Source organism: Chiloscyllium punctatum, chromosome X (assembly GCF_047496795.1).
Source record: "Chiloscyllium punctatum isolate Juve2018m chromosome X, sChiPun1.3, whole genome shotgun sequence".
Lineage (NCBI taxonomy): Eukaryota > Metazoa > Chordata > Chondrichthyes > Orectolobiformes > Hemiscylliidae > Chiloscyllium > Chiloscyllium punctatum.
The window spans coordinates 8847631-8863719 of NC_092791.1; the positions used below are offsets into that span (position 1 = coordinate 8847631).

The 16089-nt window shown below is 44.4% G+C and overlaps 1 protein-coding gene across 1 annotated transcript; it reads right to left on the reverse strand.

Moving 5' to 3' along the window:
* Positions 1-1272: 1272 nt before the first annotated feature.
* Positions 1273-15742, reverse strand: LOC140471338 (insulin-like growth factor-binding protein 5). Its single transcript, XM_072567355.1, has 4 exons — positions 15397-15742; positions 12199-12407; positions 9184-9303; positions 1273-2907 (listed from the first exon to the last, which is right to left on the reverse strand). Exons 1-4 carry the CDS (start codon positions 15725-15727, stop codon positions 2770-2772), a joined length of 798 nt encoding a protein of 265 aa, XP_072423456.1. The 5' UTR covers positions 15728-15742; the 3' UTR covers positions 1273-2769.
* Between the last annotated feature and the right edge of the window lie 347 nt (positions 15743-16089).

A 16089-nucleotide genomic window follows, 5' to 3' on the forward strand; every position in this document is an offset into this window, starting at 1 on the left:
AGGTGACTGCCTGCCCCTCTTCTGTGGTTATGTTCATTTCTGGGTAGAGAAGAAGAAAAAAAAAGAAAGTCCCACAGATGATTTGTGGTGGAAAAAACATTTCGTTGTGCGTAAGAGCACTTCTGAATATATACAAAAAAAAATAAAGGGAGAGACTCTTGTGACACAGTAGTAGCAACCGTACCTCTGAGCAAGGAGACCCAGCTTAGAGTCCCACCTGTCCCAGGAATGTGACACAACATGCCTAAGGTAAAAACAATAACTGCAGATGCTGGAAACCAGATTCTGGATTAGTGGTGCTGGAAGAGCACAGCAGTTCAGGCAGCATCCGAGGAGCAGCAAAAAAAAAAATCAACATTTCGGGCAAAATATTCCTGATGAAGGGCTTTTGCCCGAAACGTCGATTTCGCTGCTCGTTGGATGCTGCCTGAACTGCTGTGCTCTTCCAGCACCACTAATCCATAACCTGCCTAAGCAGATTGATTAGCAATTTGTTTTTTATTTGGGTTGTAGTTATTGTGAAGAAACTCAGCAGGAACTGGCAGTGACGATGAAAAGAAACCCAGAGTTGACCTTTGAGAGCTCTTGTGCAACACTAATATCCCTGCCTAATGTTTTTTCTGGGCCAGGAGACCGGGGCTCAAGTTCTACCTGGTCCAGAGGTGTGTTATAACATCTCTAAGCAGGTTGATTACAAAATATCTAACCAGAGGAGACTGAGTTTAGACCATTAACAAAAATAAAAAAAGGGAGATGTTCTCACGCGGACCGATCTGGAATAAATTGCCTGAAAAGATAACGAAAACTGCTTCCACCGTAACTTTCAAAAGGAGGAATGGATAGGATAAGTATGTGAATGGAAAGAACTCAGGATTGACTGTATGCCAAGAGCAGGTGAGAGTAGGACTACTTTCAAAAGAGCCAGGACATCTTCAATGGACTGAATGGCTTCATTCTGTGTGGTATCATTCCGTAAGGTGCATGTGAGAAGCAGCAGCTTCTTGCCAATTAGGACCAAGTATTCCTCCCAGTTCCCTCCACTTCTGTACTGAAAGTATGGTCAGTGTTTCTCAGGCAATCCTTCCTTTGGAAAAGTCACAATCAGATGGATTGGTTAACATTACTATTTTATTGAGTGTTGTCCACACTAATCCCAAACTATCCCAAAAATGATTAATAAGAATCAGAAAAGATAAAAATGTTAAAAGATGTGGTTTTATTAAATAAAACAGTGCAAAGATAAATCCCAAAATGTTAAAGCAACACCACAAATTTACCATAAAGAAGTATTTATTGATTTTTAGACACTCTACATTCGATTTATTTTCATGGAATTTAAATATATAGATGCATAAAAAAAACATAGTGCTTATCAAGTCCTGTAAAGTGATGTAAAACTGTTGGGGTTGTGTGCCCACACTAACTCAGATCCCAAGGACAGTACACACCCAATGGACATCCTGACAGTCAACAGGGAACTTTTAGGCAGAATATTAAAAGTAATATTTTGAAATTGTTTGAAGAGGAAGAGCAGGACAGTGACATCTGATCCATTCAAAAACACTTCTGCACAAAACTAAATATGTCAAGAAAGAAAATCAAACTTCAATGAACAGCCATTTGAAAGTGGTCAATGCCAATTATTCTGCATGCCAATTATGAGATATGACAAAACAAAATAGAAGTTTCTGTTTGCCAGAATGCAGTCTCCAACTTCACCCAGCATTTTTTCAAAAGTTTATATTAAGCAAGAAGTTTAATACCTTACTTGAAAACTTCTACTCAAAGTATATGAAGGAGACACATTAAACACTCCAGGTGATCACAATCTATGGGGTAAATGTGTGGCCACTCCAGTCCTCTGAGTCAGCAACAGAACAGGTTTTCGGCTGAATTAATCAGAGTCTGAATTACAGCTTCAGTAATATAACTGCTACACTCCCTGTACTCATGAAGTTTGTATCTGCTGCTCTCCTGAGGGGGGGTATTCATTCTGGGGTCTGGCTCCACTGTCAACATCTCAGACAGCTAGCCAGAGTGTGAGGGGACCGAGGAAGCCCTGCAATTGTGAGAGAGAGAGAGAGAGAGAGAGAGAGAGAGAGAGAGAGAGAGAGAGAGAGAGAGAGAGAGAGAGAGAGAGAGAGAGAGAGAGAGAGAGAGAGAGAGAGAGAGAGAGAGAGAGAGAATCACAGCTCAACAACTACAAACACACATTTTCCTGAAGGGATCATAGCAAGCAATATAGCAATGGTCAGGTCTGGCTGGCTCAGGACTAAGACAGCTGGTGTTTTCACCCACTGAGTGACCAGGGAGGGTTAGCCAGCATTTTCTGAATGCCATAGTTTAGCAGTACCAGGCACAACCTGGTTCTACCAGAAACATTTTCACCAGCAGGACGTAAACCTCAGAATCAAGGTTGGTGCTAGAAAATGAGTCAAACTATGGGGCATGGAAACCATGCTAGCGAGTTCTGATAATGTCAGGCACTGTTCACTGGGCACCTTGGAAAAAAAAGGGGTTTATCCCAGGTTCAAAACAAGTAGGAATCAGAATTAAAGTGAAATTTCAGAAGCTGTTCATTGCAGTTGTGACATATTTTGTAACCTTTAAACTACACTACTTCTAGGAGGTACAGTTCCAGAAAAGCCTGTTGGCTCATTCTAGGAGGTGATCTACAGGTAGAGTAAGGCTGATTGGAGAGTTATTCTTTCTAGTTGAATCTTCTCTTTAGAAACTTCAGGCAATGCTGCCCTCAGGAGAGTGCGCAGATTAAGATCCAACCTCTTCAGAAGATGAGCTTTGCACACAGGACACTGGCCTTTTCCTACTCAGTAGCCCAGGAAGTGAATGCCCATACTTATCCACACACCAGCAGTGACCCCGTTTTCTGCCTCTTGACGGCTTGCACTATGAAAGATGGAAAATATCTGGCTTTAGTGGAAGGAGAGAAACAGACAAACTAAACATTCTTGGAGATGTTCTGGTGCAGTTCGCAGACAATTAAGTACACACTTTTGAAGTATCGTGTTGCTTAATGCAGGAAACCTGGAGGGACTTTACACAAGCTCCTACAGAGAGCAATGACAACACTCAGTGATTCTGGTTGACACCAAACACTGTCCAAGACTGATGACCAGGATGTAGACCAGTCAGCCCTTGAGCCTGCTCCACCTTTCAGCCCAATTATGGCTGATCTTCGGCTTCAACTCCACTTTCTCTACATGTTCTATCCTGCCAATTGCAAGAGACCAAACGTTTTGGCCTTAAAAAGATGTTCAATGACGGAGCACTCAACTCAAGGAATTTCAACAATTCCCTATCCTTTGATTGAAGATATTTTGCCTCATCTTAGTCCCGAATGATCAGCTCCTTATCCCATGTTCTAAATTTCCCAGATCAAAGAAACAACTTTTCACAGTTCTACTCTGTCAAACTCCATCAGAAGTTCGCACGTTTCAATGAGAACACATCCCATTCTTCTAAACTCCACAGAACGTTCGATCCAATTTACATCGCCTCTTATCGCAGGACAACCAAGGACTACCACGACACTCTTAACGTATCTATAACTCTCTGCAGCCTCTGTATTTGCCTTGAGGTTTATATTTCCATTGAGTTTTGTAACATCAAGCTTAGATATATTACTCTCTGCCTCTTCATGAGCAGCTAAGGCCCCAACACTGATCTTTACAGCACTCCACTAGTCATAGTCTGCCAACTTGAAAATGCCCCACTTAGCCTTATTTTGCTTCCTGTCCCTTAACCAAATTCTCGATCCATGCTAATATGTCACCCCGAACTAGAGTCGTCCTTGAGGGGCTTTTGGAATTCCCTATATACACATCTACTGATCACACCCTACTAGTTACATCCAGAAAAACCTCTAATTAAATTTATCAAACACAAATTTTCCTTTTATAATATGATTAGATACATTTCATGTGGTTTTATGAGTAATTTCCTGTTGAATGCGAGCAGACAAACTGGCTGTAGCTGCCCATTGATGCTCTTTCCTATTTTCTTGAAATATTTGCTAATTTTCAATCAACTGGGACCGTTCTAGAATCTAACAAACTCTTATGTCTTCCAAGACAGACAAAAAAGTTTGTTCTGTAGCTCCACCACTTCCTCATTCTCCCTGATAATTTATCCAGTCTTTTCTTCTAAAGAGGTGATTGCTTACTTTAGATTTTCTCCTTTTTATACACTTCTAAAAACTCTTACAATCTATTTTTGTCCCTGGGCTAAATTCTTGTGTACTAATTTTTCCTGATTATCAACATTTGCTGGTTTTGAAAACACTCCCTATCAACTTGTAACAATATAACTATTCCTTGCAAAGTTTTACACCTATTTTAATCCAATAATATGTTTAACCTCCTTAGTAAACCATGGATGGAACCTCCCTGGTTTTTTTTCCCCAAAATGGAACATATTTTGTCAAACACCTTTTTAAAAGATGTTTCCTACTGTTTATTTTCCACCATGCCTTTTAGTCTAATTATCCAATCAAGCTTAGGCAGTATCCCTCTCAAAATTAAACAAAGACAAATACATAGGAAATAAATTCTTAGAACAGAACAATCCAGCGCAGAACAGGCCCTTCAGCCCTCGTTGTTGCACCGACCTGTGAACTATTCTCAGCTCATCCCCCTACACTATTCCATCATCATCCATGTGCTTATCGAAGGATTGTTTAAATCTCCCTAATGTGGCTGAGTTAACTACATTAGCAGGTAGGGCATTCCACACCCTTACCACTCTCTGTGTGAAGAACCTGCCTCTGACATTTGTCTTAAATCTATCACCCCTCAATTTGTAGTTATGCCCCCTCGTACAAGCTGACGTCATCATCCTCGGAAAAAGACTTTCACTGTCTACCCTCTGATCATCTTGTATGTCTCTATCAAATCCCCTCTTAGCCTTCTTCTTTCCAATGAGAACAGACCCAAGTCCCTCAGCCTATTCTTATAAGACCTTCAATACAGACCAGGCAACATCCTGGTAAATCTCCTCTGCACCTTTTCCAATGCTTCCACATCCTTTCTGTAATGGGGCGACCAGAACTGTACACAATATTCCAAGTGTGGCCGCACCAGCGTTTTGTATAGTTGCAGCATGATATTCCGGCTCCGGAACTCAATCCCTCTACCAATGAAACCTAACACACCGTATGCCTTCTTAACAGCACTATCCACCTGGATGGCAACTTTCAGGGATCTATGTACATGGACTCCAAGATCCCTCTGCACATCCAAACTACCAAGAATCTTTCCATTGATCTCGTACTCTGCCATCCTGTTATTCTTCCCAAAGTGCATCGCCTCACATTTAGCTGCATTGAACTCCATTTGCCACCTCAGCCCAATTCTGCAGTTTATCCAAGTCCCCCTGCAACCTGTAACATTCTTCCAAACTGTCCACTACTCCACCGACTTTAGTGTCGTCTGCAAATTTACTAATCCATCCACCTATGCCTGCGTCTAAGTCATTTATAAAAATGTCAAACAGCAGAGGTCCCAAAACAGATCCTTGTGGCACACCAGTAGTAACCGGACCCCAGGCTGAATATTTTCCATCAACCACCACTCGCTGCCTTCTTTCAGAAAGGCACTTTCTAATCCAAACTGTTAAATCACCCTCAATCCCATGCCTCTGCATTTTCTCCATCAGTCTACCGTGTGGAACCTCATCAAAGGCTTTACTGAAGTCCATGTATACCACATCAACTGCCCTACCCTCATCCACATTCTTGGTCACCTTCTCAAAAACTCAATGAGGTTTGTAAGATACGACCTGCCCCTGACGAAACCATGTTGACGATCTGAAATCAAATTGTTGCTTGCTAGAGGATTATAAATCTTATCTCTTATAATCCTTTCCAAAATCTTTCTGACAACAGAAGTAAGGCTCACTGGTCTATAATTACCTGGGCCATCTCTACTGCCCTTCTTGAACAAGGGCACATTTGCAATCCTCCAGGTAGACAATGGTGACGCAAATAATCAAAGCCAAAGGCTCTGCTATCTCCTCCCTAGCTTTCCAGAGAATCCTCTGATAAATCCCATCCGGCCCAGGGAACTTGTCTACTTTCACTCCTCCTAGAATTGATAACACCTGTGCATAACTAACCTCGATCCATTTTAGTCCAGTATCTCATTCTTCTCCTCTACAATATTCTCCCTTTCCTGAGTGAAAAATCAATGAGAAATGTTCGTTTCGCACCTCTCCGATCTCTACAGGGTCCGCATTCAACTTCCCACTTCTGTCTTTGACTCGCCCTATTCCTTCCCTCGTCATTCTTTTATTCCTCACATACCTATAGAAAGCTTTAGGGTTCTCCTTTATTCTATTTGCTAAAGACTGCTCGTGTCCTCTCTTTGCTCTTCTTAACTCTTTAAATCCTTCCTAGCTGATCTGTAACACTCCATCGCCTCATCAACACAGAAGCCTCCTTCTTCTTAACAAACGTTGCAATTTCTGTACTAAACCATAGTTCCCTTGGATGCTGCCTGACCCGCTGCGCTTTTCCAGCAACACATTTTCAGCTCTTTCCCTTACCTTATCACTTCCTCCCTGCCTGACAGGGACATACCTATCAAGGACACACAATATCAGTTCCTTAAACCAGCTCCACATTGTCTGCATCCCCTGCATTTTCCTACCCCATTCTATGCATCCTAATTCTTGCCTAATCACATTATAATTGCCCTTGCCCCATCGATAACTCTTGATCTGTGGCATGTACCTATTCCTTTCCATCGCTAAACTAAAAGTAGCTGAATTATGGTCACTCTCTCCAAAGTGCTCACCTATAAATCAAACACCTGGCCTGGTTCATTACCAAGCACCAGATCCAGTGTGGCCTCCCCACTTGTCGGCCCTTCGACATACTGTGTCAGGAAACCCTCCTGTTCACATTGGACAAAAACGGATCCATCCGACAGAGTTACAGCATTTCCAATCAATGTTGGGGAAGTTAAAGTCCCCCATAATGACCACCCTGTTCCTTTCACTCCTACCCAGAATAATTTTGCTAATCCTCTCTTCCACCTCCCTGGAACTCTGCGGAGGCCTATAAAAAAATCTCAAGCTGTGTGACCTCTCCTCTCCTGTTTCTAACCTCAGCCTTCTTTGATAGCTTTCAGCAGATTATTAATGAGCCATGCCTCATTACACAACATTAAACCAAAATAGGTTTATCCCTAATTGGTGCCACCATCTTGTTCCAGGAAACCAACAAGTCACAAGCTCATTATCTGAGCTACTCTCACCACTTTGATCCATCCAGTCCAAATGAAGATTGAAGTCCCTTACGATTACTACATTGCTTATTTTTATATGCTCCATTCAATTATGATTTAGTGTTTTAACTATTTTGAGGGTCTATACACAACCTCCATCAGTATTTGCTGACACATTATTCCTAGTTTCCACTTAGAAGGATTCAACTTCGTGATTTTCTGATAACAGATCCTTTCTCACTAGGCCCACATTTACTTTTCCTTTGCCGTTCTAGCTATCTTCCCGAGATAGTATGTGTCCAAGAATACTTAATGTTCCAACAGCCCTCGCTTGGTACTGCGATCGATTGTCATGGATGATGAGCTCAAGTCCCTGAAGTGTGCCTTGACCTTCTGGCTCAGGTGCCAAGAGAATGTGACCAACTGAGACACTTAAAAATGAGTTCACATCTAAAAGACAAGTTAGATTTAAAAACAAAATACAACAGCTACATAACAGAACTGTGAAGGAGAAGAAGTCATTGTAGAATCCCTACAATGTGGGAGCAGGCCATTTGGCTCATCAAGTTCACATCAACCCTTCGAAGAACATCCAACCCAGACCCAACCCCCTACCCTATCCCTGTGACCTTGCATTTCCTATGGCTAATCCACCCAACCTGCACATTTCTGACCACCAAGGGCAATTTAGCATGGCCAATCCACCGAACCCACACATCTTTGGACTGTGGGAGAAAACGGGTAGAATATGCAAATTCCACAATTGCCAAGGGTGGAATTGAATCCAGGTCAGCACTGAGCCACCATGCCACTCTAAGAACTGGCCCAGGTTACCGCCCTCCCGTATTCTCAGGGGACTGAGATGTTGACACTCACTATATCCTGTGGTCACCATGGAGACTTCATCCCACAAGCCAGGACTGGACTCCATGTTGGCGGCCGTAGCCATTGACAACAGTACCAGGAATTTATTTTAATGAGTTTTGCCGTCACATAAAAATTGAGTATAGGGAATCCAGGCCTCTGCATTTTCAGTTACACATAGGGCCAAACTGACTAGCCAATCCTAACCTTGGTCATTGAGGAGTTAATTGGTTAGGAGAAAGTGGAAGAGAGCTTCTTCAAGGAAGGCATCCCTGCAAGAGGATTCGCAATAGGTTAAAAGGAAAAGTTAATTGGTGACACAAGGTTGGGGGGGGGAGAAAAGGATAAGGATAACAATTGCCCTCAGAGCCCAACAACATGGGAGGGGGAAAAAAATAAAATAAATAGTCCATTCAGGAAATCAAACTGTTCAGAAATCTGGGATTGGATTTGGATTATATACTGCCCCACTGGCAAGCTAGAGTAGGAGGCAAGAATACCTAAAATCCACTGGATGCTATTACCCATCATCCACCCAACTTCCGATGTTCCCCACCACAATTGAAACAAGCTGTTAGGCAGCTCACACATCCTTAGCCTAATTGACACCTGTAAGTGGGCACTCAATGGCTATTTAATTGCTCCATCCTGGGCCACTGCTATCCTACCCACCACAAGAGCAGGCTCATACCACGTAGGAAGGCCAGCAGCTCTAGCTGGAGTTGGACAAGGGTGGGGATCCTGCATGTGATGCCCTCAATAATACTTCCCTGATTTCACCAAGGTGGACAACACCCACCCTCACACCAGCCTGGCCCATGGTCACCACTGCAGGTGTTGCTGCCAGCCATGCAACTGGTGGGAAATCCCATCCTTCATGAGTTTTACAGGGGAGGGGAGGGGAGGGGAGGCAAAAATCAATGGCACATAGTCAAATCCAAGATCTATTGTCTTACTCTCACCCATTTTACACCACTCTGCCTCAGACTTTACTAGTGGCTTGGAGGAGAGGACTTCACTTAACGATTGCAGTATAAAGGTTAACAAATCAGTTGGGATATTTGTTACGACTTGCCTGCTTGCTCCGGTAGAACCCTTGTTTATCACAGTTTGGGATGTAAATGTCCTCTGGGCTACGGAAAAACTCTGGTTTCAGGTCCTGGAGAATTGATTCCATCTCCCTGCGACATGGGCCCTAAGCACAGACAAGCAACTGGTTAGAATCATCGAACTCCGACAGCGTGGAAGCAGGTCATTCAGCCCATCAAGTTCCCAAAACTCCTCTGAAGAACATCCCTCACCCTATCCAAATAACCTTGCATTTCTCAAATGACTAATCCAACAAGCCTGCACATTCCTAGACACTGTGGGGCAATTCGCCTAGCCAATAAACCTGACCTGCATATCTTTGGACTGTGGGAAGAAACCAAAGCGCCCGGAGGAAACTTCACACAGCCAGTCACCTGAGGCTGGAATTAAACCCAGGTCCCTCATGCTGGGAGACAGCAGTACTGAGCCACCACTCCAAAGTTGTACATGCAAAGAGACTCATTTGTTCACCAAACTCTGACCCTCCTGCACCAACTCTCCCACTGAATCCTCTCCAATTCAGTCTTTAGTCCACTGAGTCCTGTTTTACTGCCTAAGTACATTGTTCACAAAAGCTGTTCACATTCTGTTCCAAATAGGAGTAAAATGCTCTTCAAGTTTTTCCCCTCTACTTATTTAAAATGTTCTTACCCGACTATACACTTCAAAATTATCTGTTCCAGTCAAAAAAATAATCAGGCAAGGTGTCCCCTAAACCTACATCTTGACTGAAGGCCATTGCCTGGTTAGCTGTAGAGAGTTGGTGCAGATTTACTACTTCTCTGGAGACTCAAACTCATCCTATCATCTTAATATGCTTGACAAATAACAGTATCAGGTATAAACCCAGACTCCTTGGCATTATGAGCAGCCTCTGGAGGAAGCAATTACCCAGAAACAATCACTTCAGGCCCTTCGCACTCTATTGGAACCACCTCAACAAGATTTTTTGCACATTAAGAGACTTTAATGGAACTTGTCAGTAGGTCAGCAGAAGGGTAGGAGAGGAAATGTTATTTAACATGCCAATGTGCACTTATTCAAAGCACTGGGCTTTCCATTGTACCTAACTTCCACTGGCCATGATTATCCTATTTCCATTCTTCTCTCTCTATGTATCATCAGCATTGTTTCGGGAGCCACAAAGGGTAGATCTGTCTCTTACAACACCAGGTCACCATCACCCACAGATTCTGCAATCAGAATTGCTTCATTGCAATGGTATATACTCCACAGTAACGATTCCGATTACTCTCACTAGAGTTACTCCCATGCTGGAGAATTAATCCAACAAAAGAGAGACTTTCCCCTATTTCAGATCGCTCTTCTATAGCACCTCCCAACTGGAAGGAACAGTCCCAGTCAGTTACTTGAGTAACGGTGATGATCACATAATTGAGTTTGGATGGCTGCTATGGTGAATCATTTCCTTTTACCTGCCCAGTGATCTGTATATGTACAGATGATGACACAGGCTATATGGGAGTAAATCATTCCTTTTTAATCTAGTGTACCTTACATGTACAGGAGCTGACAGACAAACAGGCTATATAGGGAGTGTACTACGTGGGACTAAGTCATCCTTTTTACCCAGTGTTCTGTGCATGTACAGGAGCAAGACTGAGCCACACATGATATAGGCCTGTTGCACATGTACAAATGTTAATTTGCTACATTGGTTGTCATTTTTTCTGCCATTACTATGCATCAATTAAGTACTTACAGCAAGTTTGTTTTGAAGTTGTCCAACTTTAAATGGTTTTGCTTGAAAGTCACAACTTTTAGAGCCAGTATTCTGATTTGCGCTTTCAATTTCAATGCAACATTGTTTTGCGCGGTTGTGCAGCATGTCAGGTCACTGTATGTAGCCTTGGTATCATTGCACATTGTTTCCCATAATTTAGTGTTGATGTGATACTGGATGCCATGACCTGACCGATTCCAAAAGCAGATGGGACTGCAGGCTCTCTGTCGCATTTGAGAACCATGATTCTGTTTTTTTCTGAAAAAGCTCTGAAGTAAAAGTTCTTAATGAAGAATATCCAAATCAAGAGTTTTGTTTTTGCAAGGAATAAGCTGAAGCCTGGGATGTTCATTTTTGTGAATCTCGAAACAGCCCTACTCAACTGTGCACAGTGATGTAAATGTTGTAACTGTTTGTGGTGCTTTACATCAGGTGACATGGGGAGGAGTCACACAGGGAAAAATTACTTGCCTTCGCTCAGGAGCGTGTTTGAGTGGAAAATACGTTTGGTATTTACCCTTCAGGAAGCTGAATCTCAAACTGATTAGGTTTGCAGTGTGTCCGAGCTAGAGAGCTCAACGTGGCTGAGGGGGCAAAAAAAATTCCAAGCAACTCAACCACCTGATCCTCCAAGCAGCACCTGCTGGAGACTGTACACATTTAGCTCAGCCAACCATCTCAGAAGTGAAAGCAAGTCATCCTCGCTAGTGAGCGACAGCTTCAGAAGAAATTGAGACTAGTCAGTGTTATCTAATTTGAATGCTGCACATGTATTTCAATTCATAACTTGGGTTTTCTGAACTGGAAGTGTCCAAAGGAATCTAGATTTGGATCTAACTTTAATTCCTGTGGGAATTCAGGTTTGACTTAGTCATGGTCTTCAGGACCACAATGGAAGTAAGGGTTTAGCATTAGTTAATGCTCAGTGTTTTGGGACAGTCTGATGGAGTGAAAGGCAATTAAACAATGCAAAATGCACAATGTCTTTCTTGGAATTATTAAACTGTGGTGTTTGATCTGATGACTTGTATTGAGCTTTTTCCCCCCCCCAATTCACAATTGTCTAACCTTGTTAGCTGCGATCATCAGAATGAGTGTACAACTGCCTCAATGAATCTCAGGACATTCAAACAGCCTTTGACAGCATAAAATCTGCTAACCAAACTGTTCTAACTTGAAGCTCTCCTGGGCAGGAATTCAATATACTTTGAATTTGTTGACATACAATCTGCTCCCCCTGCCAAGTCTGGCACTTACATATTCAGAGTCTGCCACAGGGGTGGTGACAGATGGAACTTTGGAAGGGTTCACTATTGTGTGCACGGTTCCCTTTGGTGAATGGTGATTTCCTTGTTGAGGTTTTGGTGTCAAATGCTGACTAGGATTTGCTAGCTGCAGTCCATGGTTTTTGCCACTGTGCTCTTTCTTTGCTAAGGAATACTTCTCTCCACCATCTAGGAGCTTTCCTGCAGGAAGAGGAACAAACCAGGTCAGGAGATGGTGCTGGAATCACTCTCAGGTCAGTCAATGCAACAAAATTCGAGTTAGCACCATTGCCTCACACAGCCCACATCAATATCCAGCATCCCAGGGCACAAGGAACCAAGCACATCACTAGAGCAAGCTCCAGGTTACTCATGGCTCGGAGAATATACCTTGGTTATGGTGGACCAAGTCAGAAGACAGCACCAGGTCATAGTCCGACAGGTTTGATTGAAATCACAAGCTTAAGCACTGCTCCTTCTGCAGGTGAAGGAGCAGCACTCTGAAAGCTTGTGACTTTTGTCCAACATAATCAAGTGATATCCCCACTTCAGTTGTGCAAGGAGCAGTGCTTAAGCTTGTGATTTCAACCAAACCTGTTGGACTATAACCTGGTGTTGTGTGACTTGGGACTTTGTCCAGCCCTGTCCAACACCGGCACTTCCCCATCATGGATATGTTGGAGCCCTGAATTGGGTTCAGGGTAGAAAACTCAAACCCTCCTCTTTCAAATGAGCTTCTGCTGATTTAGCCAATATTAGACTTGGTTCGGAATCCCAAGTCATGCGAACATGTCCCTACAGTTGCACTAAATGCCTTTACTGAAAAAAAAGCACAATCATTTCTGTTTGATCCGTTCTGTGGAACGACCGCCGTTTAACTGCAGGAGATCGGCGCTACTTCTTTTGCAGACTCAGTTCTTGTCAGGAGAGGGGACTTAGTGGGTTCGTCTCAGGAAAGATTTCCAAAATAAAAAGAGTGCAGCTGTCCTAAGTTCGGTAAATCGCTGTCTCCAGGTCGTTGGAGCTGACCCTACAGGAGTCCTGACGTACAGGCATCCACAGAAATTGTCCGCAAAGTTCAAGCAGATACTTTACGCCATCCCGCCAATGTTAGTCTGACACCCGGTCGAAGGGTTGGATAAACAAAAATCAACCGAGCAGCACAAGCGATCTCCCCCAATTCCCTTCCTCTCCTTAACCAAGCACACTCACCCGGCCAAACTCCCCACTCATTCACTCACTCAATAAAAGACCTTTCGAAAACAGAGCCGGGATAAGAAAACGCTCCTTCGCTGGCTGCGCTCACCCCTGAAGAGCTTTCTCTCAGGCTGTTCCAGTTCAGATTCACACAGGACCAAAAAAAAGGGACAGGCGTCCCTCCGGTGACTCGATGATGTTGTCGCCTCAGAATGAAGTTCACCGGTCCTGCAGCGTTCCGGAGCTTCAAGTCCGACTGGGGGAAGAGACTGGGAGTACAAAAGCCAGGCTGCTACCGCTGCAGGCAGCGCCCTCACTACATCGCAGGGGGTTGCTGTGCCTTCTCGTTAGGGATTTCAAACAAAAGAACCCGCGGCGTGGCACTATTTTGAAGAGCGGAAAAAGTTTCAGCCGGTGTCGTTGACCGCAAATTATCCCTGAACCAACGTTAAGCAGGTTAATAAGTTGCGGCAATTTCCCTTTGCAACGCTAAAAGATGGGGGATGGGGGATGGGGGAAGGGTGCATTCGGATGCCGTGATGGCACAAAACATCAAGAAACAAAAGCATGTGAGTCCTATCGACAGTAACATGACTACACAGTCTGAAGTGACTGTCTAAGCAGGCAACGTTTTGAATACTGCATACTCCCTCCATCCTCACTGTTTTAATACATGTCGTTGAACACTTTTTGCGGGGTTTGGACTCTCCCGCCTAAAGCGGCACGGTGACTCAGTAGTTAGCACTGGGACCCGGGGTTCAATTCCAGTAGTGACTGTCTGTGTGGGTTTCCTCCACATTCTCCCCGCGTCTGTGTGGGTTTCCTCCGGGTGCTCTGGTTTTCTCCCACAGTCCAAAGCTGTGCAGGTCAGGGTGAATTGGCCATAGTGTTCAAGTGTGTATAGTTTAGTTTAGGAAGTATACAGTAAAATGGCAGGGGACTGGGTCTGCATGGATCAGTGGAGGGATTCTATGATAAAATAAACTGGGTCCAGTTCGGAGCAAGAGTAACGCGCCCCGAATTTCTCTTCGCAGACCTGCTGAGTTTTTCTGATTTACAGCATCAGCAATTCTTTCGATTTTTTTTAATGAAAATCATTTCTGGAACGTACTGCTTGAGAGTCTGGTGGAGGCAGATTCAAATCAAAACAGTAGAAAAGGAAACTAGATGGTTATCCGGAAAGGAAAAGAATCATGTACAGAGTTAAGAGAAGACGGGAGACAGAGAAACAGAACAGGCATGGGCTGAAATCCCAGCCTCATTCCTGATGAAGGGCTTTTGCCTGAAACGTCGATTTTCCTGCTCCTCGGATGCTGCCTGACCTGCTGTGCTTTTCCAGCACCACTCTGATCTAGATTCCAATTTCCAGCATATGCAGATTTTGTTTTTAAACTTACCTGAAAAAGTGACCTCCTGTCCAGTCACAGTTCTGCCATTTTCCTTCCTATTCAGAACTTTTCAAGTTGCTAACCATTCTTGGTGACTTGACCCAGTGCCCACTTTGCTAGTGGGTTTGACAAGAGACCGGAGAGCCAAAAGGAGGCAGAAAGTGAATCCCTGTCCCTCCCTCGCCTGTTTAACATTTAGTGTTGCTGCTGCCTTGTACCCACCCACCCACTTGCCTTTCCTCATTAAACTGAAGACATCACAACCTGACTATACCTGCACAGACTTCTTTTAAGTGTCTTGTACCCTCCCTCGATCAGATCGCTGCCCAATGAATCATAGAATCTCTACAGTGCAGAAAAGGGGCCATTCGTCCCATCAAGTCCACACCGACCCTCCGAAGAGGGAATCCTCCCCAAAGCCACCCTCCTCCTCCCCACTTGCCACAGCCAATCCACCAGACATGCACATCTTTGGGACTGCGGTTTTGAACAGTTCGGTCAGATTTGCACTGACCAAACCCGAGTGCAGCCACTTGCTAGTCAATCAGAGCTGGAGGAAAGGGGGGTGACGGGGGAAACTTACCCGGCGGTGGCGGCTGACTCACCTTCCCGCTGGACCTGGTTCCTCCGCTTGAGGCTGCGGCAGACCGCCCGTCCCTGCAGCAGCGCCTGGAGCGGCGCTTTGTCTCCACTGCGCGGGACGCATCTGAGCCCAGACGCACAGCTCTCGGTGTAAACGCCGCACGCAGCTCCCTCGGCCAGCGCGCATGTCAAGCAGCAGCCGCAGCCGGACTCCTTCACCAGCTCGCAGCCCCGCGGGGGGTGGCAGGCTGACAGCGCCTGCTTGTTGCACGGGGCACACTCGATCATTGCGCCCAGTGCCCCCAGCCGCCCGGGCACTCCGAAGCAAGCCAGCAGTACACAGATCCTGAACATGGTTTGCAAGAGCTTGACCCGCTCCACGACATTGCTTAGCCTGCTCGCCCCCCCCTTTTTAAATATGCAAGCAGCAGAGGCAGGCCCCGGAAACTGGATAATAAAGGGGAGGGGGTCTGTTCTCATCTGGGCACGGGTAAGCCCTCCCTTGGAACTCTCCGCCTCTATCGCTGTAAATCGGGTGTCCTGTAGACAGTAATGTACACACACACACACAAACGCGTTTTTTTAAAACTTTATAACTACTTTTTCACATTTCTCATTGAGGAATGTTTATTTTAGATGTTCATTTATTGTAGAACTGCATCTTCCATGACAAGGAGATGATTATTTGAGAATATAATTAATGTCGATAATTGTTT

Bases quoted from the DNA above. Each gene is read 5' to 3' on its own strand.
- LOC140471338 (XM_072567355.1), bottom strand. From the start codon at position 15,727: ATGTTCAGGATCTGTGTACTGCTGGCTTGCTTCGGAGTGCCCGGGCGG. The intron at 12,408-15,396 runs GTGAGTCAGCCG...CTCTTCCTGCAG, and splicing joins GAACCAGGTCCAGCGGGAAG to GAAAGCTCCTAGATGGTGGA. The intron at 9,304-12,198 runs GTAAGTGCCAGA...GTCTGTGCTTAG, and splicing joins CTGTGGCAGACTCTGAATAT to GGCCCATGTCGCAGGGAGAT.